This window comes from Pyxicephalus adspersus, chromosome Z (genome assembly GCF_032062135.1).
Source record: "Pyxicephalus adspersus chromosome Z, UCB_Pads_2.0, whole genome shotgun sequence".
NCBI classification, from domain to species: domain Eukaryota; kingdom Metazoa; phylum Chordata; class Amphibia; order Anura; family Pyxicephalidae; genus Pyxicephalus; species Pyxicephalus adspersus.
Window position 1 is genome coordinate 83,234,475 of NC_092871.1, and position 27,462 is coordinate 83,261,936.

Sequence of the window (27,462 nt, forward strand, 5' to 3'; positions counted from 1 at the left end):
TTCTCAGAAGCACATGGTAACAAATTTGGATTGATGGCTATTTTTTTGTAAAACCAGGGGTGCTTCACTTGAACAAAACATCATGGGATAATTGAAGCAAAAATAGACAGTGCAGCTGGGCTCTCTCTGACCCTGGCAGTAACATTCAACTATGAGGAGAGATTATCTGAACTGAATCTATTCTCCCTTGAGAAGAGACGTATAAGGGGGGATATGATCACCCTGTATAAATATATAAATGGTCCATATAGAGAACTCTCTTCCCAAATATTCACTTTGAGATCATTACAAAGAACAAGAGGGCAATCTGCTTCTGGAGGAAAAGAGTTTAAGCTCCGGATAAGGAAGGGATTCTTCACTGTAAGGTGTGTGATAATGTGGAATCAGCTCCCTCAGGAAGTAGTTTCAGCAAGTTCTATAGATTTCTTTAAGAAAAAGCTGGATGATTTCTAGAAGCACAGAATATAACTGGGGATTAAGGCTTTAAAGTAAAGATAACAGAGACTGTTGATCCAGAGAACATTTGATTGCCTCATGGAATCAGGAAGGAATTTTTTTCCCCTGTTGGAGCAAATTGTACCAGGGGATTTTTTTTTTGCCTTCCTCTGGAACAACTATGTCCATAGGGTTTTATATCGGGGATATGTTTATTTCCCTGACGGTTGAACATGATTGACCACAGGTCAATTAGGATGACCCAAGATACAACACACAGAAAAGGATCAGAAGAAGATGGTGGCACTGGTGAAAGAGCGAGGACAGGTTATTAACAATAATAAAAAATTACAATCAGGCAAGTAAATTTATTTTTTGCAGAAGGAACATCACCTTTCCTTTCTGCAAAAAAGGGCATGCCTAGTTGGGATTTTTTTTTTTTATATTTGACCTTTAAATTTTCCTTCAATCTCAACAATAATACATTTTTCATTCTCAGATACACATTCTCAGATAACAAATTCAGACATGTGTGTACAAATGTGAACAAAATACCATGGGACAATCGAAGCTGAAAAAAAAAAACAAAAAAAAAAAAAAACAATGTGGCTGGGTCCTGTCCTACCCTGAAATCCATATATCTTTATATTACTGGATCCCATATCCATCAACCTAAAAGTTATTATAGTCTACTCAAGTGCCAGTCATCACTAGCAGATAATAAATGAGGGGATCTAAAACAATCTATACCAGTGTTTCTCAAGCAGGGTTCCTCCAGAGTTTGCTAGGGTTTTTTTATTATTATTTTTAAACAGGATTTATATAGCGTCAACATATTATGCAACTCTGTACATTAAATAGGGGTTGCAAATGACAGACTAATACAGACAGTGATACAGGAGGAGAGGACCCTGCCCCGAAGAGCTTACAATCTAGTAGATTCTTTGAGCAATAAGAAATTTGTACCTCTCTGGTCAGTTTAAATGACCCCAATGATCTTTTTGACCATCTGTAAGGGTGACATTCTTCCCAATGACCAGCAATGTAAGAGGAATTCTTCCCACTGACCACCACACTAATGTAATGTTAGCTGTGCATATAGTAATCATAGAAGGGGTTTCCCTGAGGACTTTAAACTTATTTCAAGGGTTCCCTAATGTAAAAAAAAAAAAAGGTTGAGAAAGGCTGCTCTATGCTATGTGTTTTGTTTTACTCATTTATTCACTATGTTCACAGAAAAATTACCTGGTGAAGAATCAATCGCTGCCAATAAAAACAATGATCCTGGATAATCATAAAGACATTATGTTTCAGCAGAAATATTTATTGCAGCTCATTTTTAAAAATATTTTCTTACAAGAAATTTTAATTCTGTTTTAACATGTTTTTGTTTTTTTTGATTTTACACACAGTGACAAATATAATTCACAAGATTTACTATTTCAACAAAATAATCATACCGCCCTATGGGTATTATTTTGCCACTGGCAAATGTATGATCAAGTTAGAGGCCGAACAGAGAATGCATAATATATATTGTATTATGGAAATACATAAAACTCCAAAAAGTCATTTGTTGCATTATGTTATCACATTTACAATCTGATGAAAAAATCCACAAAAATAGCAACCTTGTTTTTAATGCCCATAAGCATGGTAATTTTTTTTTTTTGTTTTATGGCCTTGAACTCCCATGTTCAACTTTGGCCTTGCCCTGAACTCTCAGGCCCATCCTCAGCCTTGTCCTGAACTCTTGGGTCCAACCTCAGCCTTGCCGCGAACTCTCAAGCCCAATTTCAGCATTGCCTCGAACATGGGGCCCAACCTCAGCCTTGCCCCCAACTCTCAGGGCCCAATCCCAGCCTTGCCCCCAACTCTCGGGCCCAATCTCAGCCTTGCCCCCAACTCTCGGGCCCAATCTCAGTTTTCCCCCCAACTCTTGGGCCCAATCTCAGCCTTTCCCCCCAACTCTTGGGCCCAATCTCAGCCTTTCCCCCCAACTCTTGGGCCCTATCTCAGCCTTGCCCCGAACTCTTGGGCAAAACTTTGTTTTACATGCAGTCCAAGTGAGGCCTGCATTTAAAGTGCACAAAGAAAAATAATTTTTTGAGGGTCTGTGAATATTTAAAAAAAGACAGTGGTCCAAACCCAAAATTTTCATTACAACTTTGTTTGCAGGGGCACTGCTTGAAATGTGAAAGACTTGGAGCACGCTTGGGCATCTAGGAGAGGAGAAATGGCTCTTCATGTAGTACACTGTGGCATATAGTGGGAGTGGCATAAAGGGTTATAGCTAAATAGAACCCAAGCCTTCTTGCTGTACCCATACACCCATATGCCACAGTGTCCACCCCCGAAAAAAAAATATGCCAAAAACTTAGATGCATGTAAACCCCAGGAAAACGTTTCAAAAAGAAATATAAATTCATCTATTACATATGTCTGTACACAGAATACATAAAAAAAAAAAAAATTAGCACTGTTACCTACTAAGCAGCAGCTGTCAAGAGAAAGGTCAGAAGTATGTAATGTGCAGCGTTTACAGAGTTCAGTGGTAAGAATATAAAACATACAGCACAGCTTACCATATGCAGCACACAAGACTGAACAATGTACAGAGTAGCAGAGTGCAGTGGTCAATAATTTGTCCAGGATATAAAAAGTGGTCAGTGGTGAAATACCCCACTTCCGAGGGGGTCAGTAGTAAAATGCCCCCTTCGGAGAAAGTCAGTGGTAAATGCCCCAATTTGTTGGTGGTTAGTGAGGGCTCAGTAAAATAGGTTAATGATGTTCAGAGGTTATTTAGCTAAAAGAAGCTGCTGACCAATACTTTTGGCTCTGGTAAGTGTTGGCACTGAATCCTTGCAGACACCATCTGGTAGGAAATCACTTTGCCAGTGCTGTCTGCATAGATTAGTGTCACCAGATCAGGACAGCGGTGAGTGATAAAAGCCGCACAATGCTACATTCCCTACTGTAATGCAATGTAATAACCCAGGGAACATGAACTGTCATAGAATAATGGAAATATAATTGTTTTGTGCCATCCCCAGTTCTAACAGCTTTTGTGGTCTGGCTATGGCAGCTCTCATTTCCATGTGGAGCGTTTAAAAGTTTTTATGTAGCAGCTTAGGTAGGAACAAAGGAAAATGCAATAAATTATGAGTCTGCTTTGACTGCGGACTTTACATCCAAAATGGTGGTGACCAGCAGCAGCAGCCTCGGGGCTTTGAGCTATCTACAAAAGGGAGTTTTCAAAAGTAAAAACATACATAAACAAGTGCAATGCACATATAACCCTATAGGAAGTTTTTTTGTTAAAATAAATTGTTTGGTGACAGTTTTTAAGTGAATAAAAGTAAGCTATAGGTTCACGTAAGTTCTCACTCTATTTCCCCTATATGAAAATGGTGGTGATTGATCTTGTTTGGTGTCACATTGGACAGGGACAGAGTCCCCGGGCTCTGTGTAAGCTTGGACAAGTCAAGTTGAAGCTTACACAGGGCCGTCATTTCTCACTCCTATTAACTAAAGTTTGGGTATGGTGGCCCCGGTGACCCTGTTACTTTAACCTATATGGACATGGAAAAGGGAGCTTTAAATGCAGGATGGTTCAGTAAAATGCATTGCAATCCTCTGCAGCATACCCTAATCATATTCTATAGTAACTTTTGTAATGTCCATGTTCGACTTATCTCCCCCACCTTTCCCATGAACTGAATTCAAGTGTTTTTTTAAGGCTGACTTGTGCTTGAAATCCATGTCACAACAATGACACTTGTAAGGTCGGTCCCCGCTGTGAATGTTGAGGTGGTCCTGTAGGGTGCTCTTGGCAGTAAAAGTCTTCAAACACACCGAGCACTGAAAGGGCCTTATCCCCATATGTCCACGGATATGTCGATTCAGGTTCTTTTTCAGCGTAAACGTCTTTCCACACTGCAAACACAAGAACATTTTGTGCATCTTCAAGTGTCGCAGGTAGTTCTCCAAGTGGAGGAAATCGCGGGGGCACTTTGGACACTGATGTCTCCAGGAGCTGGCCCATTGTGCTGTATTCTGAAGCCCCTGTATTGTACCAGCAGATGTTTCACCCCCTTCCCCGTAACTCAGGTAAGAACCACCTGGTAGTTCATTTGCACGATTTTCCACAGTTGAGTTGATTATGGAATGCTGTGTGTCGGAAAAGTAGATATTGGACTTTGAGGAAGTGCACGGTTGAGGGAACTGATCACCATCTACATTATTAGTATTATCAGACATGGAGCCCATTTGGAAAACACAAATTTCGCTGTCTTTATAATTATTATCCACAGCTGGGAGATCATCATTTTTAGGCACTGGGCTCTGCAACTGTTCTTGATCAATTTCCTCTTTTTTAACTTGATAATCTAAATTTAACTGGTCGTCTTCTGACAATTCAATGATCTCGCAGTCTTTGTCTGGACTGCTAGCATTTTCAGTTTGAGGTTCGCTGGCAGGGTTTTCTTCTGGCTTCATTACCACAACGTTATCGCTATTCTCACTTTGTAGGTACCTAGAAAGAGCTTCAGTGCATTTCTCTACAATATGGACCATCTGAAGGTAACTGGCTGCTGTTAGGTATTTCAAGAGTTCTGTTCTTTTTACCTCCAAAACCCCAGTGTAACAAGAAAGCAGCAGCTGCTGACCCACATCTGCATTTTGCAGTATGGTGATATGAACTTGCCTGGACTGGTTCAGCAAAAATTGATCCCTCATAAAGGCTGAGCAGGCAGCGAAGACCACCTTATGTCCATGGAACTCAGCATCATTAATATATATGGACACATCGCAAAACAGATTTTGCTCCCGGAGGATGTTCATCTTGTGCAAGATTCCATCTCCTTGCTGCTCAAAGCGGAAGTGAAGGACTTCAGAGTCAGTCATTGTGTAAAACCCTAAAGGATTGAACAAAAAGAATAAAATTTGGTTGCAGAAAAATGCATTGCAAATGCAATGAGGTTAAAATGCATTTAAAAACAAAGGAAGTGGGAAATGATTGACACTTTGGCCACAATTTATTAAAACTCTCTAAGACTTCAGAAGACAGACTATCATGGGGAAACCTGGATAATCCAGGAATCTGAAATGGATCTGGTTCAGGCTTGAAAACATTTGTCAATAGCAATTGCTTTTTTAAAAGAGAGCTTTAATGAATCCATCCCTATCTCTGTTAATTTTATATTGTGGCTTGTCCCCTATAAGGAGGTTCCTCTTCTCAATATTGTCACCATTATTGTCACCATTGTCACTGAGGTAGAAAATAAAGCTTAGTACACATGTGCAGATGTACTGCATTTTTTTGTTTCCATAAACCCACTGGCCTGATTTTCCAATTGGAAAAACTTGTATAATACTCTTGAATCTATATCCAATCCGTATTTGTTTAGTCGTTCATACACACAATGCAACATCTATACTTTGATAGATATTGACCAAAAAAGCCTAATCATTCTGTTTCCAAAAAGAGGACTGGAAATGTTGTTGGTTACAGTTGGTTAAAATAAGCCATGCTTAAGGGACAGCGGACCTCAAAACTGATAGACAAAGAGATTACAAATGTAAAACACACCTGAAGCACACACCTAACATTTGCATACCAGGAAGACCTATTGTCTCTATAGGGGGAAGGGGGGTTAGACTTTGTACCCAAGAAAAGGGATACTCAAGTTGCCCCAGAAAGCAAAAAAAAAAAAATTCCTGCATACATTTATTTGTGTTCTTTAAAGCAAACCCAACATTGGAAATTACAATGATACTATACATCCCAACTTGAATTAGGTCGACATGGCACAACATCCAATACAGGCACTGCACTGCAAAATAATGAGCAGCAAGTCATTAGTATACACTGCATACATATACTCACCTTTTCTCCTCAAAGCAGACCTAAACCCATTTTTCAGTCATTACTGAAGAAGGGAAGGATTATCTTTTCTTTTGGTGATCTGTGTCTTTTTTTTTCCATTTCCTATTGTATTAATCTCTCCAAAGTTAGGTAAACCTTCTCCTAATGTTCACCAGAACAAGTATCTGTAATTCCCTATCCAGCACCAGTGCTCTCCAGATGCCAGTCCTCAAATCTAAGGCTGCACTCTTCACCTATAGCAAGGCTTTGCTCAGCCTTAGGAGGATAGTTGCACCTCTACGTATACAGTTGCCCCCAGGACTTCTTTCTGCATAGGTGGGCATCTGGGGAAGGGCTAGCCGAGGACCAGGAGCCTGGAGATAATGCAGTACACAGGATTTCAGCAGAATGCCGAGTCAGAGGTCATACATGGGTAATCAGTCCACCGAGTCAGCAACAGTAAAGCTACGTACACACATCCAATGGTTCTCAATGGTACGATCGTTGATCCCAGATGAGAATCTGGTGTGTGTACAGCGCCCATCGTCCAAGCAACTGTCCTGGTGGATCCACAGATGATATACGATGAGTGATCCTAATGCAAAGGTAGGGGGAGAGCGCTCAGCAGGGTGCTGCTCCGTGGTTCTCCCCCTCCCCTCTCCATAGAGTAGAACGGTGCTGTATGTACAGCATTCGTTCATGCATTGTGCAGTGCTTAGTCGTTGGAAAGGATTGTGAAAGATCTTTTCCAACAACTATAATTGCACGTGTGTATGCAGCTTAAGATTAACAAATACACAAACCAGCAGCAAGTCAGCCCAGCTTAATGCTACAACAGACACTGGTGACTGGGAGAAGAGAGGCTATGAAGTCCCAGCAGGGCAGGATAAAGCCAGGGACCCATCTACTTCTAAACCCCCTTCAGCTGTGCACAGCCTCAAAGTATGTAGTGGGGATGCCAGGAAAGTACATCTCAGGTTGCACAGCTAAAGGGAAGCAGAAGATGCTGATATTTTCTTGTTTTCCTCGCTGCTGCAAGTGACATCACTTGACAAAATAAACAGGGTATATAATAAATATTCTGCAATGGCACACAGCACAGGATTGCCAGCCAGATAAGCGCCTCCTAACAGTATCCCCATTGGATGATTTCCACCTCAATTGCTGTTGTGTCAAATTGCTGCTGTTTTCAAAAATGTACACCCCCCCCCCCCCTATGATTTGGAGTACCAATGACTATGGTCACCAGGAAAAACTAGAAAAGCTACAGCAAATCTCCCCAGCAGGGACAGTGCTTAAACTCTAAAAAAGCCACTCTGATCTGTATAAAACTAGACTACAGTTAGGGCAATATACAAATCAGTACAGAAAGGTCACTTCGAGTTAGCCAAAATAAAACTAAACTTTTTCAACAACAGGAATTTCGGTTGCACATATTTGCAAATACTGTACTTAAAAGCATTGATCTAATAATGTTACTCAGGCTGCAGTTTGGGGACCACTGATTTTTAAGGGGATACCAAATGTATGCAATGTAGCAAAAGCTGGTTGGATGTGTAAAGCAGTGTTTTTCAACCAGGGTTCCTCCAGAGGTTGCTGGGGGTTTCTTGAGCAATGAGCAATTTGGGGTCATGTTCACCTACGAAGCTGGACATTTATTAATATTCTTACACAGTAAGGCAATGCTAAGGTGGAGCAGCATGACTTATTACTAAAAAAAAAATAAAAAAACACTTACCTTTAATCTCCCAAATGCCTCTATGGTGCTGGACCTTTCCACAATGTGGTCCCACGACGTACTGCAATTCTTTGTACTGGTTCTTTTCTGGTCTTCTTGCTACATCACCTAATCTTGCACTGCGCAGGTGCGGGATCACATAACCTGGCACGGTGTAAAAGGCAAAAAAAAAAAAAAGAGCCAATCTCACTGCGCAGTGGAAAAAATGCCCCTTCTGTGCATGTCTGCGATCGGCCATAGGCAGAAGGAGCAGCCAAATGCCTCCTGGTATGTGTGATGTAGGTATCCTGGAGCGATCAAAACTTAAAGAGGCTTTAAAAAAAGGGTGTTGAACTTAAAACATTACAATTTTACTTTATATATAAGGATTGTCTACCCTTTTACGTAAAATAAAAAAGTTGAGTTTAAGTTCGCTTTAAGCTGTTCGCAAGTTGCCCTGCACCAGAATAAAACCCAATGACAACCACTAGTAAATTGAATCTCTGTATAGGGTGAAAATTTGTCCTATCCTAAATGATAAATCTGTGTTGCAAATGTATCCTAGCTGGCTGGATTACAACTGCAGGGGGTCTCAAATACAAAACCAAACATTGAATAGACTTTTGCTAGATGACAGACAGCCTGATTGGCATCTAATTGTATTTCTCATTTGCATAATACAAGTCCAGCAAATAGCAAAAAACAAATGGAGATTTTTTTGCAGAAATGCATTCAACACTTTAGGACCACTAGTGAAACAGCAAAATACATTTGCTGTATGTTATGCATCTATGAACAAATCAGGTCTGTCCTGCCCAACCTGGGACATCTGGAATCTATACAGGTAGACTGGCCAGGTATATAAGAAATAAAAGGATTTTTGTACTGGCAGGGGTAAAACAAAAGGAGCAAGAGGGTTAGTTGGAGTGCCTGCAGATCACCAAACAAGAGAAAGCGTTGCTCCTCTGCTTATGGAATGTATATATTGTATATCGCCTTTGCTGCTGTTAAAGGACACTTGTCTGGTTCATCCAATTCAGATCACACACCGAGGTATAAGTGTTAAGCTGACCTGTAGCCAGGTTTATTGAAGGTTGCAGATAAAATAACAAAATAGCAAAAGAAAACCTCGTCTGTCCGGCACTTACTAAACATAGAACGTTCCTGTCTATCAGCTAGAGGGCTTCTCCCTGTCAGCTCAAAACCAAACTTTCAGCAACCTTCTACTCACTTTTAAACTCATTCACACAGACCGACTTGAGCTCACTCACACAGACCACCTGTCTGTCGCCAAGCAGAGAGCTCTGTCACACAGACAACCTGTCTGTGTCCCCAAGCAGAGAGCTCACTCACCCAGACCACCTGTCTGTGTCCCCAAGCAGAGAGCTCACTCACCCAGACCACCTGTCTGTGAGCAGAGAGCTCACTCACCCAGACCACCTGTCTGTGTCCCCAAGCAGAGAGCTCACTCACCCAGACCACCTGTCTGTGTCTTAAGCTGAGCTCCCTCAAACAGACCACCTGTCTGTGTCTCTCACCAGAGCTCAGAGATCTTGGGCAAATAAATCTCCCTTCCACCACCAATCCTGCATTGGTGTCGCAATATATATAATATTAAACAGGATTTATATAACGCCAACATAGTACACAGCACTGTACATTAAACAGAGGTTACAAATGACAGACATATACAGACAGTGACACAGGAAAGGACTGATGTCGCCAGCAAAGCAGTGGTGCCCTACTTATCCAAGAGGGAACGATGCATGACAACAGGTAAGTATTTCTCTGCTCTGCATACTGATTCTGTCACTGGAGTGTTGCCAACAATGACTGGAGCACTGCTGTGCCAATGCACTTTTCTTGCTGCCCTGGGCACCATCATGGCATGCCCCTTGATTTATATATATATACATATACATATACATACATACATATATATATACACACATACACAGGGTTCTCCCCAGGCCCTTTTAGCTGGGCGCACCACCCAGTACGTTTCAGCACCCACCCGGCTGTTTTTGGGTGGTTACTAAGGAGTTTGGTCTCAATACAGGGGCTGCCACCTATCTACAATTTCTTCCCACCCAGCTTAAAAAAATGTCTGGGTTGAGCACTGATATATATATTTATATATAATCTTGGGGTATAGTCCTTGAAGTAGTGTTTGCATGATCTAAAATTTTTAGACACAGGCGACTGGAGGCGGAGACACATAAAATGGACACAGGGGACCATAAAATCAATCCAGCAAATCGGGGACTCCAGCAAACAAGGGCACTGCATGGTCATTGCTCCATGGAGACTACATGGTGGCTTTTTTGTTTAATATTACTTTCCATTTTTTTTTTCCCACAGGCTATGATAAAGTTCTGCCATGTAAACTTAATAATGTATAGAAAATTAGATTTGTTGGGCTTGTTCACATATTGGGCTATGCAGAGAGGAACACGACATTGCCAGATCTATATGAATAGCCCAATTTAATTGTATAAACCTAGAATTTCTGGCCACCATAATTCCTGCAGTAATTTAATCTCACGCAGTGCTTTAAATAAGCAAAACACACAAAAATACAGTCATCTTACCGGCTTGTCAGATCACGCCACCGGTTATCATATAAAAGTTCTCATTCCACAATTCAACTCTCCAAAAATCTCTGAGATCCCAGATAATCCAGTTTTATGCTCTCCACCGCTTTCCTCTAGCTGAGAAAACTACTTCCTGGTGCTCTCTCCAAACCTTTCCTGCTGGAAACAAGAGACTAGATTGAATTTACCATCCTGCAAAGAGCAGTTCCTTCCAACCCCCACCATTCTAAAAAGGCTTTTACAGATTCCCTTGGAGGGTTTTTTTAATCCTTCAATCCCTTCCCAGCATAACCTGTGAAACCATACACACTCACACACCAGATTCGCCTTCAGGCTCCTACAACAGCACAAAAACAATTGAATTGCATCACAAAAAAAGCACCGCCACCCTTTTTTCTTTTCAACAAGCTCCTTTAACCCCATCAATACCTAAAACAAGCATGTAAATAGCAGACAACCTCTGTACATTAGACTTTAAGCCCCTTAGAGGAACAGGCTAGCCACACACGTGCAATAATTGTTGTTAGAAAATGAACGACTAACAACAGTTAATGATTATTCATGAACAAACGTATAATGTACATGCGGTAATGATATGATCGTTCACATATAATTCACCAATAGTGTACACACACTAGATACGATTTTCGAACGATGCAGGATGTGTACCTGAGAAAGTGTACCGCAGAACAATCCACGATCACTAAACGACTGTACACACAATAGCGAACGATTGTCGCCAGGATGGTTTTTTGTCTCCAGCGACATTCCTCGTTCATCGCCATCGTTGGCCTGTCTTTGTGTACTTTTTTGTTAACAATTATTAAACGATCGGTCGTTAATTGTTTGTTTACAACGACAATTATTAAATGTGTGTATGTAGCTCTAGACTGCGCACACACGTGCAATAAATGTCACTGGAAAAGATCTGCCATGATTTTTCCAACAACAAAGGAGTGAATGGTCCATGAATGAGCACTGTACATACAGGGTCATTCTGCTCTATGGAGAGGGGAGAGGGGAGAATGACGGAGTGGCACCCCACTGTGCTCTCTCCCCTTCACTTTCATTGCGATCGTTTGTCGTTCGTGGATTCGCCAGGATGGCTGTACACACGCCAGATTCCCATATCAGCCCTGAGGCGATTATCGGACGAGAATCATCTAATAGATAAGTGTCCTTGAAAAACAATATTTTATGGGGGTTTACAGCGACAACTGAAAGATGATTGAACAAAAGCTGTACATACAGCCCCATTGTGCTCTATGAAGGGGGGCGGGAGAGAACGACGGAGCAGCACCCCACTGTGCTCTCTCCCCTTCCTTCAATCATTCCGATCCGCTAGGAGGGATCCAGATGACCTCTGTAAACAGGTCAGGTTTTCCTGTGGCTCGTTTCGGCTGAGAGTCATCTGATGCATTTTCATAGCATTAGTGTAATGATTATAGAAGTTGTTAAGCGCTGTGTAATATGTCGGTGCTATATAAATATTGTGTAATACTACTAATAATATATATATATATATATATATATATATATATATATATATATTATATTAATTTACAAAAAAACAAATAGACCAGGGACACAATCTGGAATGCCTTCATATAAAAATAATTAATTATTTAAATAAAAAATCTCAAAAAGCTTTCAACACCCAAAAGAGCTTTGAAGTCACAATAGTCCTACAGTAAAGCTACATACACACTTCCAATGGTTTTCACCCAATAATGGACGCAGGGGCTATATTGGACGAGAATCTGAAGTGTGTACAGCGCGCGACGCTCATCGTCTGAACGACTGTCCTGGAGGATCCACAGACGATGAGCGACGAATAAATGTAATGCAAGGGAACAGGGAGAGCGCTCAGCAGGGTGCCGCTCCTTCATTCTCCCCTCTCCATAGAGCAGAACGGTGCTGTATGTACAGCGCTCATTCATGCATCGTGCAGTCCATGTGTCCTTTCCAACGACTATAATTGGAAGTGTGTACGCGGCTTAAGATCGGGAGGACATGTATTGACTTTTGTTCCTTTGCTCTTTTGCCTTTTAAGTTCTGAACCTAACTTAAAAACTGCATGATAGCTAAACTACATGCACACTGAATGACTATTGCCTGAGATGAATAATTGTGGTCATCTCGGGTAAAAATCTACAATCTCCAGGTCTTTTTTTATCAATCTACGCTGCTGGATTGATGAACAAGGGAGCAGGGGCGACCACTGTAGTTTTCTTTAGAGAGCACAGTGGGATGCCTTTGACTCCACTTCCCTCCTCCCCTCTCTATAGAATTAAACAGTGCTGTGTGAACAGTGCTCATTCCTTCTCCTGCCACTGGAAACATTTATGAAAGATCATTTCCAGCATCACAAATATGACATCTGTATGGGGCAACTCTGGGGTCCCACATTTGAATCTTAGCCAAGGAGTTTGCATGTTCTTCCCATGTCCGTGTGAATTCCCCACCCCTCCATAGGCTTCCCCAGAAATTGTCCTTTGTATGTGTAAAAAATCAGCAGCACAGCCAAATTGTGGTGCCAGCATTTGGTCACAGAATGAATAAATGAGTAAAAGTATTGTTTAACAATGAATTTCTCCAGAATACTTATACACCACAACCACTACCCAGGGTCTTCTAAAATAAAATTACAATTATAAAGAAGGGGATTGTAAAAGGCCAAAAAAATAAATTTGTATCAGAAAGTCATCAAAATGTTTTTATTGAAATCCAGAACCTATCCTGGCACTACCATCTAATTAGGTATTTCAAATCAATACTTTATTGTACCTCAACCATATAGATACCAATCAAGGAAGCCCAGAATAGTGCACAGACACTATTGAAGTGTTTGCCAATGCAATATTCCACAATACGCTGCTGGCTTTACACGTATGAAGAGATTGTTGATGTCCCCGACACGTTTCACGGCAAGTAGCGCATCTTCAGGAAGAAATCTGATGTAGCTCAATGTGATTAGGACCATGTAAGGCAAATATGTGCTTGAAATGGGTACAGATAAAGTTATCTTCTATATATACACAGGGAGCACTTTTTGGACTTACTATGCAGTTAGTATGCACAATGTTTGAGGGAATGTCTAATTTATATTTAGAGACTACTAATTGAAAATAGAGCCCAGAGTGTTTTTGGTGAATGTTTGTCCAAGAGGGGTTCCTTCTAGGGTAGGAAGTAGCACGGCAGTTCTTCTTTTCCAATTCATATTGGGATTTACAACTCTGGAAGAGGACGGAGATGTATCATGGGATATTAGGGGCCCTTTCATGGATGCCAATCTATGTGTCTGGCAGCTCCCCAGCAGCAAACTGCTGGTGAGAGGCAAACCACACCATGGGCAACAAGATTTGTACACAGCTGAGGCCATGGTACAGCTCTTCAGGCAACAAATGTGTGGCTAAAAGCGACACAAAAGCGACACGCTGCCATCAGCTGCACCTGCATGAAAGGAAAGGGTTCCAACCTCTCCCGTTCACTTGCATCATATAGGCTGGAACCATCATTGAGCCTTTAGCAGAATGCCAGGGATCTGAAATGGCCTCAACCATTGTATTGCGATATTTATATATATATATGCAATTGATTTTTTTACACATTTTTAAGTTGTTTTATATTTTCTCCAGTAAACATTGCCTATGAGCCTTAAGTTGGAATTTTTGATGTTCATAGTTTTTCATACAGCACCTAGGCAATATTCTGTGAGTGATATTCTGTGTGTAGTGACCTACCCGCACCCTCTATATTTTAAAAATTTTAAAATATTTATATAAAACCCTTAAATTTAACTTAGGTATATTCTAGGAATTTGATTTCACTGACATGATGGTTTGGGAGAAAACGTGGCCTTGGGCAAATACTCAATGCACAGCATTTAAACTCTCTTTCCCCCTGCCATTCTGTCTATTGGGGCTCTTGGGAAGGTGAGGGCCCGGGCATAAAACCAGCCATATCATTACGGGTAATGGCAAAAGCTTATTAGCCAAGAGTAATATATTGTGTGCATCATCAAAACTGTTCATGAATAATTGTTGGAGCCATTTTCACAATATAGGTTTGGGTGCAATTTGAAGCAGCTCCCCCGCCCAACACAATCTCCTCTCATCCACTGGGTTCACAAATTGTGGCCCTCTACTCCAAGTAAAAAGTAAGATAATGATAGCCCCCAGTAAACTTGCAGGACAGTTACAGCATTTTATTCAGCAAACATTTAAATCAATATTGAAGCTTGTGCTTTGTGTTTTGAACAACATTTTTTATTTAAGCAATAAGTAAACAGAGACATGGACCTTATATACAAATTACAACAAATTATTACAAACATTCAGAAAATATTATACAAGAAACCCCTGCAAAAAAATCATACAAATGCTAAAATGAATCCATAAAAAATATGTTCAACAGCAGATAGTTATGTAGGATCAGCGGACTCATAACCAAACATCCCAAACACAGGTACAAGGTCGGACTGCTGAACTGGGGGCCAATATTAGAAGTAAGCCCCACCAGAAAACATAGCTTTCCTGCCTTCTTTGTCTTTGTAAGGCAGAAAGGGCCAGGGACCCATCTGAAGACCATACGGCTATCCTTACCTTTATATGGCACAAAAAAAAAAAAACATATCAGTAGGGCCCAACAGATGTTTTTTCCGGTCCTGCAGTGGGCCAGTCCCACCATAATACAAAGCCTATCCACACTTGGTAATACAAACTAGAGGTTTGACAAATGAATATCCAATTTAAAATAAAATAAATCCCACTTCAGATTCCCTTCTCTACTATCCATTCATTAAACCATGAACTTTTGATAGTAGAAACATTTGGTTGCTAGCATTTGGATTTTGACACAGGTGTTCCAAATCTATGTACATAACTAGAGGGCCAAGCAGCTGTCCAGTGCCCCCAAAATGGCACACATTTTTGGGACATATTAGTTGGGCCCACTTGAGGTTTTTCCAGTTCTCTGATGGGCCAGACTGACCCTACAATAGTAATACAGAGGCCACCTGCACTTATCAATAAAAACTAGACAATTCAGACTCTAAAGATGTCATATGTCAAGGGTCAGTTTCTGAAACACTACTCATTTCATGATTTCCTTTTCAGATTCTCAGATTCCCTTCTCTACCATTTATCCCTTGAAACCTTGCAATTTAAAAGTGAAAGTTTCCTTTCCATATAGCGATTTTTAGAAACATTTTGCAGGCAGCATCTGAAATTCCAAGCAGGTGAGCTGTCCAGTTACCCCTGCCCATATGACAAATTATAATGACATATTGGTAGGGCCTACTAGAGGTTTCTTCCAGTCTTGCAATGGGCCGGTCCAACCATGCTTTGGTAATACAAAGGCCACCCACACTTATCAATAAAACCTAGAGTGAAATGTCCGGGATCAGGTTCTGAAATACTACTCATTTTATAATTTCTTTTTAAGATTCCCTTCTCTACCATGCATCCCTTAAAACCTTGAAATGAATGTGAAGTCCATACACTGATTTTTAAAAACATTTGGTGGGCAGCATCTGGATTTCCACACAGGTGTTCCAAAATAAGGTACAGTACATTTTTTAATTGCAATTTACACACTTTTTGAATTGTTTATTATAACAATGGAATGCTGAGGCATCTCAAGATGTTTGCTCTATCCAGACCCATTTTGAGTAAAAACCCCAGGTTGTCCATTACATTTGCACAGATGTAAGATGAATGAATGGACACCGTTATTGTAAAAGTATAAAAAACCTCTCCTTTTTATTTGTGCAAACTCTATGAAATTATTTCATTGCCATCATGGGTGCCAGCAAAAGCTTCATAGTCAAGGCTGACATCTTGAGTGCTCCTCTCGTGTGCATTATCAAAACTGTTTTTGCCATGTAGCTGTTTGAGGTGTTTCCTCAGTACGGGTTTGTGCGCAAACACCATATCACAATAGTTGCATTTGTGAGGTTTATCTCCACTGTGCAGGTTAAGGTGGTCCTGTAGTGAGCACTTCTGGGAAAAGGTTTTGCCACATATTTTGCACTGGAATGGTTTGATGCCCGCATGGACACGCATATGCCTGTGCAGGTTGCCTTTCTGCGTAAATGTCTTTCCACATAACAAACACATAAACAACTTGTGCATTTTTAGATGATTGGCATAGTTCTCCAAATGCCGAAAAACTCGAGTACATTTCGGACACTGGTGATGCCATTGAAGAGTCTTGTCCAAAATCCTACTGCTGGGCCCAAATAGTTCTTTAGCAGATGGTGCCATGTTGTCACTGCTGTTATCTGACACAGCATAGTTGTGTATAGGATTGGTTTCCGTGTCTCCAGCTCTGTTTTCTACAGTGGAGTTGATGAGGGAGTGTTGTGGTTCTAGAGAATGCGGAGCAGTCTGGTCAGAAGACAAAAATGGACTTTGGCTTACTTTGGATTTATCACTGGATCCCTCAGCTATAGACTCCACTTTGACAATTTGAATGTCATCATTGTCTGTGCTCTCTTCTGAGTTGGAGGTGGCTGGAGAATCTGGCTGAATGGAATCTTCAATTTCTTCTTCTGGTTCTACAACCTCCACTTTGGCTTCTTCACCATCCGTGGTCCTCACCGTAGCTTGAGTTGGTTTAATAAACTTCCACAAGGCTTGCGTGCATCTCTCTACCACGTGGCTCATCTGCAGAAAACTGGCTGCCGTCAGATAATTGACGAGCTCCATCTCAGGGAATTCGAGAACCCCAGTGTAACAGGACAGGAGCAGATGTTTTCCAGCCTCAGAGTTCTGAAGTATAGAAATATGAACTTCTTGAGAATCACTAAGCAAGAATTGGTCCCTTAAATACGGAGAGCCTGCCGCAAACACCACTTTGTGTCCGGGGACAACAGCGTCATCGATGTACACGGTGACATCGCAGAACTTGCTCTGTTCTCTTAAAGAGTTCATCCTGCCCAACATGGAGTCTCCATGGTTGTCAAGCGTGAAGTGGAGCACTCCCGTTTTTTCACACATTTTGGGTTCTGCGGTGCAGGAATTCTAACAAGTCTCATTGGTCACATGAACATCCGAAAGAGAGCTGAAAAATAAACAATAGGCATATTAGCCTTCGGATTCTAAACTCGCCATGTGAATATTCAGTACCATTGCAACTGATTTCTTTTTATGTACTAGAAATGGAATATAGAAGCGTATATATTTTATATGTATAAAAAAATCAAGCACAGTACAAAGAAATTTTGTATATATATAATTTTTTTTATGTACTGTGTTTGATTTTCTTCCCCTTTGGTGGTAAAGATTGAATGGAAAGTCCACAGCTTTCTAGGATACCACATATGTCACATATGCGAGGAGGCTTCAGGCTGCTTCTTCTCCTTTCCCCACAATGTAAAAGAAAGTGCCTATCACACGCATGTGCACTTTGTTTTTTACATTTACAGGGGGAAACATCACCCGATCTTGTTCCTGTACAGTGCAAAATAGAGTGACATAAGCAGAAGCAGGATGAAGAAGACAAAGATGGTGTTGACCGCTGGTTCCTCCGTACCGGAATGAAGAAACAAACCAGGACGGCACAGAACTGGATGGAAGCCGATTGTGGAGGGCTCTGCGGAAATAAAGGTAAGTGACACTTATATAAAGCTGAACTAATACTAAAAAAAAAAATCATACTTAGATTTATTCCCACAGATCCCACGATGGCACTGGACCTTTCCTCAATTGTCCTGGAGTTCTTCGTTGTCCCAGTGCAGAAAAAGCAACAGGCGCCGCCATCTTCAGTTTTCTTGGTACGTCACCCAATCCCGCACTGAGCAGGTGTGAGATCGGGTGATGTAGCTTGCTGTAAAGGAGGAAACAAATAGTGCTGATCTCACTGTGCTTGCATGAGATCAGCATCTCCTTCCCCTTAGTGAAAAAAATGCCCCCAGAAGAAGGCAAAAAAACCCTGGTACAATTTTCTTCAAGAGAGGAAAAAAATTCCTTCCTGATTACATGCGGTAATCAGATTTTCCCTGGATCAACATTCTTTGTTATCTTTACTTTAAAGCCTTAATACCCAGTTATATTCTGTGCTTCTAGAAATCTTTCAGCTTTTTCCTAAAGCAATCTATAGAACTTGCTGAAACTACTTCCTGATGGAGCCGATTCCACATTATCACACACCTTACAGGGAAGAATCCATTCCTTATCCGGAGCTTAAACTTCTTTTCCTCCAGACACAAAGAGCGCCCCCTTGTGTTTTGTAATGATCTCAAAGTGAATAATGGAGAAGAGAGTTCTCTATATGGACCATTTATATATTTATACAGGGTGATCATATCCCCCCTTATACGTCTATTCTCAAGGGAGAATAGATTCAGCTAATCTCTCCTCATAGCTGAGCTCCTCTATTCCTTTTATAAATTTAGTTGTTCTTCTCTGCACTCTCTCCAATCCCACAATGTCCTTTTTGTGAACTGGTGCCCAAAACTGGACTGCATATTCCAGATGTGGTCTGACCAATGCTTTGTACAGGGGCAGGATTAACTCTCTATGGACCTTAAAGTTACGTTAAAGAATCTCTTTGAGGACACGTGGATGTCATCCATTGGGTCCCGGTGCTTTGCCAACCTTAATTGTACTCCAACCTTAACTGTTTCTCAATCATATCAATTTTGAGCGACTCAATTAAGTCCGTGGCATTGCTTGCTATTATGAATTTGGACTTGAGCTCTGCCATTTTCCTTTGTGTACACAGAGCTAAAAAAAAAAAAACGTTTATTTTTTCTTTATTTTTCTTTCTTTCTATATTTTGTCTTTATCCCTAGTTACCAACCCAGTGACATCTTTTAAGGGGCCTACATGCTCAGATCTGATCTTTTGCTATTAATATATTTAAACAAAAATTGGGGATTTTCCTTTGCAATCTGTCTTCCATTTTAAAGGTTTGCACATTTTATCTTCTTTTTACATCTTTTGTTATCTTCTTTACAGTTTTCATTTTTATATTTTTGGAATGACATTTTCTTGTTTTTTTTTGCTTTTTTAACATCAGCCACATAGGTTTTAATTTTGGCCTCTTAAACGTATTACCCATTGGAATATATTGTTCAGTTTGCTTTTGTAGAACAGACTTGAAACATTCCCATTTCTGTTCTGTATTCTTTGAGGACAATATTGTCTCCCAGTCCAAGTCACAGAGAGCCACCCTAATAATGGAAAATTTGCTCTCTTAAAATTAAATGTTTTTATCTTTCCTGTTTTTGCTTCCTGTTTACAGCTTACATTAAATGAAATCATATTATCGTCACTGCTACCCAGATTCTCTATTACATGCACATTTGTTATAAGCTCTGCATTGTTAGAAAGAACTAGGTCCAGCAGAGTATCATTTCTAGTTGGGGCTTCTATAAACTCCAAACCAAAAAATGATCTTGTATTAAATTCACAAATTTCATCCCTTTTGCAGTTCCTGTAGTGCCATTAATCCAGTCAATGTCAGGGTAGTTAAAATCCCCCATGATTAAAACATTTCCAGCTTTTTCTATCTCTGCTAGTCGTTAATTCTCCATTTCTTCCTTAGCACTGGGGGCCCTATAGCAGACTCCAATAATTATTTGTGTATTATGCATCCCCAAATTCAACTCCACCCATAATGCCTCAACCTCATCACTTGTTTCATCCACAATTTCTTCTTTCACATTCACTTTTAGATCACTTCTCACATACAGACAGACATCACCACCACCCTTTAGTTTGACTGTCTTTACGAAAGAGAGTATACCCAGGAAAATTGACAGCCCACTCATGTGAAGAACAAAGCCAGGATTCAGCAATACCAACTAAGTTATAATTCTCCTTACTCATTAAGGCTTCCAACTCCCCTATCTTGTTTGCTAGACGTCTGGCATTGGTGAACAGGCTCTTTAATCCATTGCTGCTTTTATCATCATTGTTTGCCAAATCCTTTTGTTTTTCAGTACAACTAGTACTGCACAATCCAATGTTTGTGTGTAACATGGGAAGCTCCTTACAATTATCCAAAATCCTCCCCCCAACTATCCCCAATCCACCCTCTATTAGTATCTGACAGGTCAATAACTCCAAAATCCAAATAACAGTCAGAGAAACAGCTTTTCCAAAAGAAGCTCAGCAAAGGCAACATCTGTATTCCTTACAGGTCAATTTCTATTTAAATTGCAATCTTGCAGCACCACATTCTTCCGTTTCCTATAGAAGGTATGGATAGGAAAATCCCATGAGTGTCCCCATATCCACCGAACAAATCCCCCAATGCTCAATCCTACCTTAGTATTGCAAATCTCATATTCCAGCTTCTGTTCCGTCGCTCTGGAAGTGACATCATGGCTGGGGAGTTGTCAGAGCAAATTCACAACAATACATTGCCATGTGTATTTCCGCCCTTACAGCTCCTTCACTGGACTGGTTTTACCAGTTGCTAAAACTTCCAGTTTTTAGGATTTTTTTCTTTGCAACTGGTGGACCTCAATAACAATGGACGAGCAGCAGGAGGAAGGAGGGGAACTGAGTGCCAGTGTGTAAAGAATTCATGAGTGCACAGGCTGAAAGAGGAAGGAGGAGGAGAAGAAGGAGGAGAGGATAAACATATGAATACGCAGTAGAGGTTAAAATGTCCTGTGCCAAGATTACAATGATTGCCACCATTTTTGTGAAGACAAAACAGCCAGACTTGACAGTGCATGGGGCATACACATGCAGAAAGGGTGCATGGTGGAACATTTTGAAGATGCTAAACCAGTGTTTCTCAACCAGGGTTCCTCCAGAGGTTGCTTGGGGGTTCCATGAGCAATGTGTACCTCTCGGGTCCGTCTAAGTGACACCAATGATCTTATCTGTAAGGGTTACATTCATCTGAAAGGCCAGAAATGTAGGAGGAATTATTCCCACTGACCACCACACTAAAGTCATGTGAGTTGTGGGTATAGAGTCACTTAGAAGAGAAAATACCCTGAGATCATTTGATAGGGTTGGGGCTAATTTTTGTTTTAGAGACAACAGAATGTTACTGTAATGCGCCTGGGCACACAAACCACAACCAACTCCAGATATCCTTGAATCAGGTTTATTCAAAACAGCACAGCACAGCAAGGGTTAAGTCCAATCAAGCAAGGTACAGGAGGATAAGGCAAATGCAGGTCAGTAACAATCCGAGGTCAGGGCTGGCAGCAGGCAGAATGGTCAATAACAATCCGAGGTCAGGGCTGGCAGAGTTCAATCAGAGTTACACTCTCTCCAATCCCACAATGTCATTTTTGTGAACTGGTGCCCAAAACTGGACTGCATATTCCAGATGTGGTGTGACCAATGCTTTGTACAGGGGCAGGATTATGTCTCCATCTCTGCAGTCTATTCCTCTTTAATACAAGAAAGTACTTTACTAGCCTTAGATATTGCTGCTTGGCATTGCATGCTGTTATTAAGTCAATGATCTACCAGAACCCCCAGATCCTTTTCCATTTCTGACTCCCCCAAATGTATTCCCCCTAGACAGTATGAAGCATGCATGTTGTTAGCTCCCAAGTGCAGAACTTTACATTTATCTATATTAAATGTCATTTGCCACTTGGTTGCCCAATCAAACAGTACATCCAGGTCTGCTTGTAGATTATAAACATCCTGTAAGGACATAATTCCATTACATAGTTTGGTGTCATCTGCAAACACAGAAATTGTATTTTTAATCCCAAACTCTATATCATTTATAAAGATGTTAAACAGTAAAGGTCCCAATACTGAACCCTGGGGTACACCACTAATAACCTTAGACCATTCAGAGTATGAATCATTAATTACAACTCTCTGGATGCGATCTTTAAGTCTTTGGTGTTGCATGTGTAAATTGTTTGTATTCCCACCCCTTTAAAATCTGCTATACAATTCATCATTCCAGCCCCCATTCTCTTCAAGCTCACCCCACCACCTCACTTTTCTTGCATAAACCTGGCCCCATCACTACCCAATTCTTTCCCTTGAACCTACTCCTATCTTACCTACTCCTAAACACAGCCATTTTACTTCTCCTTACCTTTTTCTCCCAAAAAATAAACTCTCCCTCCACACCTCTTCCTCATCCCTCCCACGTACCTTCCTTATTGACTTACCCGCCATACCATTTTCTTCCATGAGCCTCCCATCCATAGGTAGACGCAGCAAACAGTGGACCCCTATGAACCTACCAACCCTCAAACCAACTCATGAACCCATCTCAACCCCAATATCACCCCTGAATCTCTCCCATTAATCTATCTAACCCCCAATATCTTCTTTAAACCTCCCAACAGACCAATCTCTCCTATGAACCCATCCTGCCCATAACATCTTCCATGAACCTACCTGACTCCTGAATTTCCTCCATTAACCTAACCCATCAGCCCCATTTTTCCATGGACATATCCCACTAGACCAATGTCTCCTATGAACCCATCCTTATACTACAACATCTACCAAAAACCTATCCCACCAGGCCAATCTCTCCTATCAATTTAATATTACTAGCCCCCTTTCAATATCTCCTATGAACCTATTCCACCCCCAATATCTTCTAAGAAATGATCCTACCCCCCAATCTTATCTATGAACTTACCCCCACCCAATATATCCCATGAACCTATCCCCTATCCCAACTCAATATCTTCTATGAACCTATTCCACCAGCCAAATCTTTCCTATGAATTTACCTCCCCCACTTCAATATCCCCCATGGACCCACCCCACCCCCAATTTCCTTTATTAACCTATCCCATCAATCTCTGCTATGAATTTAAAGCGGAAGAAAACTAAAAACAATAAAAATGACACTTACCTTTAATCTCACAGATCCCTCGATGGCGCTGGTTCTTCTTGCGATCTGGTCCTGCGTTTTCCTGGATTTCCTCTTTGTCCCCGGACGGAGGTAGAGTAGTGCTGGGTGTTTACTGTTGTTTAGCCATAAAGTAAAAATGTTAACTTTAGGTACGCTTTAACACCCCGCTTTCAATATCCCCCATAAACCTATCCCATCAGACCAATCCCTCCTATGAATCGATCCTTCTGCCCCAATATTTACCATGAACCGATCCCACCCCCAATATCTTCTATGAACCTATTCCAACAGCCAAATCTTTCCTATGAATTTAACCCCCCCCCCCCTTTCAATATATCCTCCCCTAATATTTTAGGGGTACCTATGAACCTATTCCACCCCCCAATCTCTCCCATGTACCTCTCACACTCAAATCTCTCACATGAACCTATTTCATCAAGATTCAAACTCCTGTTTGTGATATTGTGTAAAATATTCATTCCTGACCTCCCCTTTAAATATAAAATTGTCTTCTTTTAAAATGTCTTTGTCTGGAAATTGTCTCTCAAGCAGACTAGGGTCATAAATTTCCCGTTATCAGTTATTTCTTTATCTGACAACCAGGGTCCTTCCAGACCCTCTGGTCACAACACCTGCTGTGACGGCCTGGTTATTGTGTCTGCAAGACTCATAGGATTCAGATAAGGCTATGTACACACGTGCAATCATTGTCCTTGGAAAAGATCTTTCACAATCCTTTTTTTAATGACTAACGACTGCAAGATGCATGAAGGAGAGCTGTACATACAACACCATTCTGCTCTATGGAGAGGGGAGGGGGAGAACGGCGGAGCGGCACCCCGCTGTGCTCTCTCCCCTTCACTTCCATTAGGATCGTTCGCCGTCCATCGTCCGTGGATCCGCCAGGACAGTTGTTCGTGCGATGGACGATGTGCGCTGTACACACGTAAAAGTATCATCCGATTATCACATGAGAACAATTGCACTTGTGTACGTAGCCCAAGGCTAAACAGAGTGTCTCAGATTGAACTTTCAGCTTTATTTTGAAACCCAGCTTTATATTTCCAATATATTATCCTGTATAAAGAAATAGTTGACTGATTTGTAGTTGCATTGTTATGGTGACCATTTTGAGAACTAGTCTCCTAGGTCTCACGAAAGCCTAGAAACCATATGTAGCCTGTCCTGGTGAACCATAAGTCCCAGACATGCCTACTTTGGTCTCGATACACCCCTTTATTTTGTGGTGATTATTTAATCTGGGGGTTGGTATTTCATAAAACCTGCACTAATCATTGCACTAATCATTGCCCCTCAGACTGCCCCCACCCTGCTATCATTGGATGGTTATATTAGACCCACCTTTGTGGTTGGCATAAAAAAAGCCATGTAAGCCCAGCAGGGGGAGCTCTCACTAATACCATCATGTCCCTAAGGACAACGACACTGACACATTGAGCACTGCAGGGAGCCCAGGGACTCAACTCAACTACTTAAGTATTTTTTCACAGTTTTACCTTTTTATTTTATGCTGTTGCTAAAGTTCTGGTATAATTATTTGATTAGTCCTTATTTTTTTGTACAGGTTGACAATCAAAAATCTGGCAACCACCGGACCTGAGGTGTGCCGGATTTTAGAAAATTCTGGATTTTTTTTTATACTTACCTCTACACACAGGCCAGCCTTCCTCTTGCAGCACCCGCGGACATCTGGCACAGTTCCAGGCAGCAGGGACGTCTCAATGTGTATTTAGTGTAGCAAGCATGACCTAACAGCTGTTTCTTCAGAACAGCGCCATGAAAACATTAGTGGCCAAACCGAGTACTACAGCCCCTGTATTGAAAATGCGATCCGAAATTGATGCTGGAAAACTGAAACAACCGGATTACGGATGGCCGGGTTTTTGATTGTCAACCTGTAATTGTTTTTGTATGTTTTTAATAAACACTATAAAAAGTGTAAGCTGAATCTCTGAATGCTCTAAGTAAAAATAGTGTAACTTGCTAACCTGAAGACTTGTGATTACTGAGAGAAGAAGAAACATAGGTGTGGTTGCCAAGGCTAACGGTGCATCTAAGCACATGGTGGCAGTCTACCTGTGAAGGTGTGTTTTCCAGGGGGTGACAGAGGTAACATTGCCCCATGACGGCCCTTCCCAGCCTGCTGGTGCGTGGACTGTTGCTGAGCGTGCTGGAAAGTCTATGCGCAGGGGTGCGGGCTGAGAGGGCGTTCATCACACTATTGTTAAAAAAAAAAATCCACCCAAACCCTATCCAATGTTCTTGAGTATATTCTCTTCTGAGTGACTCTTAAGTGGTGATTTAAACCCACCAGGTAATGAAGAGGATGGACTACTATAAACATCAAAGAAAAAAAAAACTTTTTCCGTTTCATTGTCCATTTTTATTGTTATAATATGACATGAAAAGACATCACATTCAATGACAAACATGATATATAAAATACAACAATAAAACAAAAAGTAACAATCATATTTGGGGACAGAACAAGATTATCACAATTTTTAAAATATATTAAAAGGATGAACTTCTTAGAAGCTTGTTTAATATGTGAAAATGTAAGTCTGGGCATTTCTCCTGCACATTTATCCAAATGTTACTCTTTTAAAAATGGTGCAGGAAAATCTTTGGTTTTGGAAAGCACGGCATCAACCTTGAGTAGGCATCATCCAGGAGCAATAGCTATTACCTGGACTGAGATTGCTATACTGTCAACAACCTGGGGATTTATTGCTATACTGACACCGATGTGGGGGTTTTATTGCTATACTGACACCGATGTGGGGGTTTTATTGCTATACTGACATCAATGTGGGGGTTTTATTGCTATACTGACACCAATGTGGGGTTTTATTGCTATACTGACACCAATGTGGGGGTTTTATTGCTATACTGACACCAAGGGGTTTTATTGCTATACTGACACTGATGTGGGGGTTTTATTGCTATACTGACACCAATGTTGGGGTAATATTGCTGCATTGACAACAATGTAGGGCTAATTTTGGTTCACTAACATAAGGTGGGTATAATAACACTGTACAAATACTAATATGGGTTATTATTGCTGCAGTGACAACACTAGTACTTAATGTGAGGTGGGGCTAATATCACTGCACTGACACCAACTTTGGGGGTACTATTACTGCATTGACACCAATTTAGGGTTTTTATTGCTTTACTGACAACAATGTGGGGATTTTATGACTGTACTAATACTAATATGGGGCATTATCACAGCAGTGACACCAATGTGGGTATATTATTATAGCACTAAAAACAATGTTACTTTTAGGGTTAGGGTTACTATTACTGTATCAACTACATTGATGGGATTTCTTTTATTTGCATGATCTCTTTAGTATATGTTGCAGTACCATAAAAAATGCAGCAGGATATTTTTTTGTGCTGCACAACTCCTTCCTTTCCAAATGGACCATGTAACTTGACACAGTGAAAGTTGACATGCGAACGCATGCCGCTATTGCACAACATTTCTGTGCTGCGGGTTCTGCACTATAATGTGTTGGCCACCATTGGTCTAAATAGTGATAGATAAAATATGATACTTTGTAGCACCTGATATTAATCTCATCTGCAATGGAGACTGTTGTCATCAATACAAGATAATTATTCCAGTCTAATCCATCATGCCAATTGATGAGGACTCGGGGATAATTCCATCCATGTCATGGGTTGACCTTTCTGTGGGGTTCTTGCTTCAGCTTTAATGCAAGCATAGCTCTTCTGTAAAGATCTGCAGGACAGAAATCATAAAATATTAGAAATATTTCACATTCCTAATCTCCCCCTGACATATTCCTAAATGTTATAACACTGTTATTCGGCCCTCCCCTCAGGCACGTTATCTTTGCATCACCTTTGATTCTGCCCTCTCATTTACCCCCCATATTCTGAACATTTCCAGGTCCTGTCACTTTCACCTACGCAACATCTCCAAAATCTGCCCCTACCTGTCCCGAGACCACCAAACTCCTTGTACATGCTCTTATCAT

The 27,462-nt window shown here is 40.9% G+C and overlaps 3 protein-coding genes across 3 annotated transcripts in view; all 3 read right to left on the reverse strand.

Annotated features, from left to right (window-relative positions):
• Window positions 1-1,724: 1,724 nt before the first annotated feature.
• ZBTB6 (zinc finger and BTB domain containing 6) lies at window positions 1,725-10,783 on the reverse strand. Its single transcript, XM_072430436.1, has 2 exons — window positions 10,610-10,783; window positions 1,725-5,351 (listed from the first exon to the last, which is right to left on the reverse strand). The coding sequence occupies exon 2, from the start codon at window positions 5,338-5,340 to the stop codon at window positions 4,084-4,086; it is 1,257 nt and encodes a 418-aa protein (XP_072286537.1). The 5' UTR covers window positions 5,341-5,351; window positions 10,610-10,783; the 3' UTR covers window positions 1,725-4,083.
• Window positions 10,784-14,858: 4,075 nt separating this feature from the next.
• Window positions 14,859-21,169, reverse strand: ZBTB26 (zinc finger and BTB domain containing 26). Its single transcript, XM_072430476.1, has 2 exons — window positions 20,889-21,169; window positions 14,859-17,677 (listed from the first exon to the last, which is right to left on the reverse strand). The coding sequence occupies exon 2, from the start codon at window positions 17,611-17,613 to the stop codon at window positions 16,390-16,392; it is 1,224 nt and encodes a 407-aa protein (XP_072286577.1). The 5' UTR covers window positions 17,614-17,677; window positions 20,889-21,169; the 3' UTR covers window positions 14,859-16,389.
• A 4,637-nt stretch (window positions 21,170-25,806) lies between these two features.
• The window catches only part of LOC140343716 (ADP-ribosylation factor-like protein 13A), a 16,968-nt gene continuing 15,312 nt past the window's right edge, over window positions 25,807-27,462 (reverse strand). The window contains exon 10 of the mRNA XM_072430574.1: window positions 25,807-27,203. Coding sequence (XP_072286675.1) covers window positions 27,136-27,203 — 68 coding nt within the window. The 3' untranslated portion in view covers window positions 25,807-27,135. The remainder of the gene's footprint in view (window positions 27,204-27,462) is intronic.

What these genes read in the sequence shown, in the direction of transcription:
- ZBTB26 (XM_072430476.1), bottom strand. Translation starts at nt 17,613, where the DNA reads ATGTGTGAAAAAACGGGAGTGCTCCACTTCACGCTTGACAACCATGGA.
- ZBTB6 (XM_072430436.1), bottom strand. Translation starts at nt 5,340, where the DNA reads ATGACTGACTCTGAAGTCCTTCACTTCCGCTTTGAGCAGCAAGGAGAT.